General features: G+C 42.8%; 1 protein-coding gene across 2 annotated transcripts in view; it reads left to right on the forward strand.

Annotated features, from left to right (window-relative positions):
- CD1D (CD1d molecule) overlaps positions 1–2,575 on the forward strand; it is a 15,153-nt gene extending 12,578 nt beyond the window's left edge. For both annotated transcript variants that reach the window (XM_045298461.1, XM_045298462.1), the window contains 2 exons: positions 1,400–1,499; positions 1,604–2,575. In XM_045298461.1, the coding sequence (XP_045154396.1) occupies positions 1,400–1,499; positions 1,604–1,625 (122 nt within the window). In that variant the 3' untranslated portion in view covers positions 1,626–2,575. The remainder of the gene's footprint in view (positions 1–1,399; positions 1,500–1,603) is intronic.
- The last annotated feature ends 1,875 nt before the right edge of the window (positions 2,576–4,450 follow it).

Raw genomic sequence — 4,450 nt, forward strand, 5'->3', positions numbered from 1 at the left:
TATGTCTCTACCTGTAATTAGTGGGCTGGCATGCCCCCAAAAGGTATATAGGCGTGAGTCAGCAATATAGAGCTCTCGGACCTCTCTGATCTCTCTGACCCCTCTCTCTTCTCCCTCTCCCTTGTTCCTATGCCCTCCTTCCCTTCCCCCTCTCTCCACGTGGACCACCAAGCTGGGCTGAGGTGAGCAATGCTACCATGTAACGTGCCTGACTGCATTATTATAATATTTCTTTTATCTCTTATGCTCTCAATAACTTTAATATAATACTTACATATCTCAACCATACACTTATGCATGACTGAACCCGGAAGTAGTATTACTGAGCCCGCAATTAGTGGTGGGGGCTGGTTCCCCACCCCTTCACGTCCTTGCCATTTTAATTTAATACTACAAGTTTCGCCTCTCAGTCCTCCACCTACCTGCTTTACCTTCTCATTTTTGCTTTAGGGTAACTGTTTACTGTTTGGTCTCCCGTAGATGATTTTTAAAGAAGAGTATTGTACTCACAGGTGATAGTTCTTATTTCATAAGCCAATCTTTAGTTAACTGAATGTTTACTGCTGGCATGGGTTCAGTTCAAAGTTTAAGCAATAGTCTCAGAAGGAAAGATACATGTAGTGCAAAACACAAATTATTTTAAAAGGCGTGGCTTTCAACGGTCCTATAAATCTGGACTTTTCAAGGAATCTGGGTGTTGTTCTACATTTATCTCTTCTTCTATCTAGGGCTCTTCAGAAGTTCCAGGCAGTATTCCTGGTCAGAATGGCCAATAATGGTAGTTGCGCACCATTCAGTGATTCTGGATTTAGGGTAGATGAGGCTGTAGTTTATGTAGACTATCCGTCTTATGGACTACTTTCCTCTGGGCGCCCTTGATTTCCTTCTTTCTCTAGTTCTCCAGACACATAGTGTCCAGTAGATGTATCTTTGATGGCCTCTAGAAAACTTTCACGACTGCCCACAGCTACTCACCACACTAAGATGTATGCATAAAACACAAATGATACGAACTATGTTATCTCCATGTATTATTTCATTTGATCATCACATCTCTCTTTTGAGGCAGGAACTCTTAGTGCTCTCTCACAGATGAGGCAATAGAAGCTTGGCTAGACTAGGCTAGGGAAACTACCCAGAGTTAGTAAGTGGAAGGTTTTGACTCAGGTCTGCCCCTACAAAGCTACTGGGATTTCCATTTACAGACTGAAGCGAACTGAATTAGTGTGTCTGAACCCTGGGAGAAGGTGTGGGGAAATCCAGTTTAGGAGGAATAGCAAGCAGGCACTTGACATGGGGGCGGGACTAAGAAGCATCTGGTACCCTCACAAGTGCTCACACCAGTGATCTGGAAATAGGGAAGGGCTTTATGGTGACAGACATTGTGTTTTCTCCAAAGAGGCTGAGCACCGTGTCTCTGTGGGCTGGATCATCTCGGCAGTAGTGGTGTTCCTCCTGGTGCTCATTGTAGGCTTCATGACGTGGCGTAAGAGGCGTCGGTGAGTATCCTCTTTCCTCCTCCTCTCCCAATACCTCTTCCCATTTTTTCTTTCCTATACTCCCTACCCCTCTTTTCCTCACGGATCGTTCTCTTCTCTCCCAGCTTCAATGAAGACATCCTGTGACCGTGATTGCTGCATCTGCCTCTCTGGAACTCAGGACCTCTAGTTCCCGAGACTTCATCTCCGGTCTGCTTAGGAGCTGAGGGTGAAAGAGAGATGCCTTGGAGAATTAGAAAACAAATTAGAAGGCAGGTCTGGTCACATTCTTTTAACATTTAAAAATCAAAATTTGTAAGCCAAAGAAATTCTGCGGTAACGGAGCATCAACTCACGTCCCTATGAGGGACAAGCAGAAAAAGACTGATGTAAGTGCAGTGTGATGGATTGCTTTTATAGGCCTTTCTTGCTATGATCTTGTAACTCTCATGAAATGACTGCGTGGGACTATGCAAATTAGATGTTTGATATTCATGAAGATTGGATAGCTTACTAATAATGCAAATAAGGGTCACAGCACCTTTGTAGGAGGAGGACCACGTAAATAAAGTGTATGGAACCCTAACCATGGGATTGATTAGTTTTGCCAATGCACTAGGCCTAAAATGTGCCATGTCAAAAGCTGGGACCCTACTAGCACCCAGAAGAGATGTAAAACCTACTGGACTTAGGAGACAGAGAGAGGTATAATACTTGAGAAAATGCAAGATGGTGAGAAGTGGGGCAAGCACAGGAAAGCACTGGCAGAACCAGAAAACTACCTGGAGATGGTGCAGTGGACGTTTCAGCCTATAGAGTGAGAAAGCGGAGCAATTTCAGGGCTATGCTTGCTGGCAGAGTAGGAACCCTCCAGGCCATGTGTCGGCAAAGCTAAAGAGATTTGTAATACTTACAACAAAGGCTGGACTGACCCCAGAGGCCTAAGAGCCACAAGGTGTGGAGGGCTGCGAAGGCAAGGGCTAGGGCAAAGCCTGTGGTCATGGATGAGAAGCTTTCCTAACTTGAGAATTGCATCTGAGTTGTTCTTGATCTTAATTGTAGCTTGATATTTTCCTAATAAACTGCATCATTGTGAATGTTTTCTGAGTTCTGTGTTGCTATTTCTAATGAACCCTGAAATTCAGCAGCGAAGTGGAGATTGTCATGGGAGGGACAGCTAGTGTCAGAACTGAATAAGAGGTGGGAGCGAAGAAGTATATTTAACTTCCACTTCATAGGAATCGGCCTTCGGCTGATGCTGATCCTGATGCTCTCTCCCCCTCTTGAACTTGAGATCGGACACCTCCATCATGACATTTTAACAGGTAGCTCTTGTAAACAATATCTAATATTTCATCATTGTATGAGAGTTTTTATCCTTTAGTTCATGATTTTTAGTTCATATATAGCTATTTCTCTTTAAAAAAATCATTTTATTGGAGGCTCTTACAACTCTTATAAGCCATTAATTATTGACGTGTCTTGGGGATTTTATGAGCACTCATTAGTTTGATGGCTCACTGGAAGAGCTCACATCACTTAACATAAAGTTGCACTTATGTTTAAGATTTATCACAACCAGGATACAGTGAGCAATAGCAGGAAACAGATACCCAGCGGTGAAGGCTAGAGAAATGTCAAAGGCTTTCAATCTTCCTTCTTTCTATCTTAGTGCCACAAACCCTCCTCTCTCTTCCGCTGCCAGCTGCAGACACACATAGGAGATGCCTCTAATGATGGAAGCTCACTTGAGGATTAAGTCGGAAGTTCTTAAAGGCAGCTGGGCAATCATATAGCTGCTATGTTACCTGCTATGTCTCAAACCAGGTACCAATGTACACGATCCACCTTTATGTTTACTTTAACCCTGGTGACAGGTCGGTTAGTTTTAACCTGCTTTGGGCATGTAAGGGACTTTTGGAGATCTAGTGGGTTATGCATTAGACTGCTAACCTCAACAGTTCAAACCTTCTTTCTGCTCCTCTGGAGAAAGACGAAGCTCTCTACTCACATAAAGATTTACACAAAAGTATAACTGCTACCTAGCAGTTATACGCTATTCTGTAGTGTCACCATGAGTCAGAATCGCCTCAGTGGCTGTTGGTTGATAGTTAGACATATACCATGACATCACTAATCAACAACTACATGCATATTTCAGGAGTTTAATCCAGGTTATTACCCTGGCTACGGGGACAAGCAAGAACTGAGTAAAAGAGACTTACTGCATTACCTCTGATTATATTTAGATTTCTTCATTAAAAATTCTTTTTTATCTCCCTTTCTCTGTTTTCTCATACGTTTGAGGATTGTTGAATTGTGCAATTGTTTATTTTTTTAAAAAAAGTCTCTACTTTTTTGAAACTTACATTCTATGTTAGCTGCTCTTGAAATTTTACAACTTATATATGACTTAACCAAGTTTTAAATTAAAATCTTGATTCCCTCCCAAATATCAAAGATGTTAGGATATCTTTGTGGGGGACCAGCCTTCACAACCAAATGGGTCCTAAGAGGAAGCGGTGTGATTGAAGGGTAAATGAAAGAAATACCGACAAGGACTCACTTCTTCCACGAAGACCAGAGCCAGAGAAGGGGCGAATGCATTCTCTCACAAGCGTGTATAATCTTGGGCATGCAAACCATGTCATACACATATGTAACAGGAAGGGGATGAGCTAGGGGTATACATGCAACAGGAAGGAGACATACTAAGGAGGTCCTGGGGCATACCTCTGACAGGAAGGCACATACATAACAAGACAGGCAGATTCTAAAGTAACGATGGCAGTTTAACCTTGCTCTTCTCTGAGCTGGCTTGACCTTAGGTGTCCCTGAGCTCTTCTGGGGAAGAATCTATGATCCTCATCAGAAAGGAGTGGACCATACTTGGGTTGAATGGTCAGATTGCTTTTGATGGCAGATAATCTTCAGGCAGACAGCATTCAGGCAGTTGCCCTTTAAGATGATAG

This window comes from Echinops telfairi, unplaced genomic scaffold (assembly GCF_000313985.2).
Source record: "Echinops telfairi isolate 266 unplaced genomic scaffold, ASM31398v2 ScPeMD7_7425;HRSCAF=8463, whole genome shotgun sequence".
NCBI classification, from domain to species: Eukaryota; Metazoa; Chordata; class Mammalia; order Afrosoricida; family Tenrecidae; genus Echinops; species Echinops telfairi.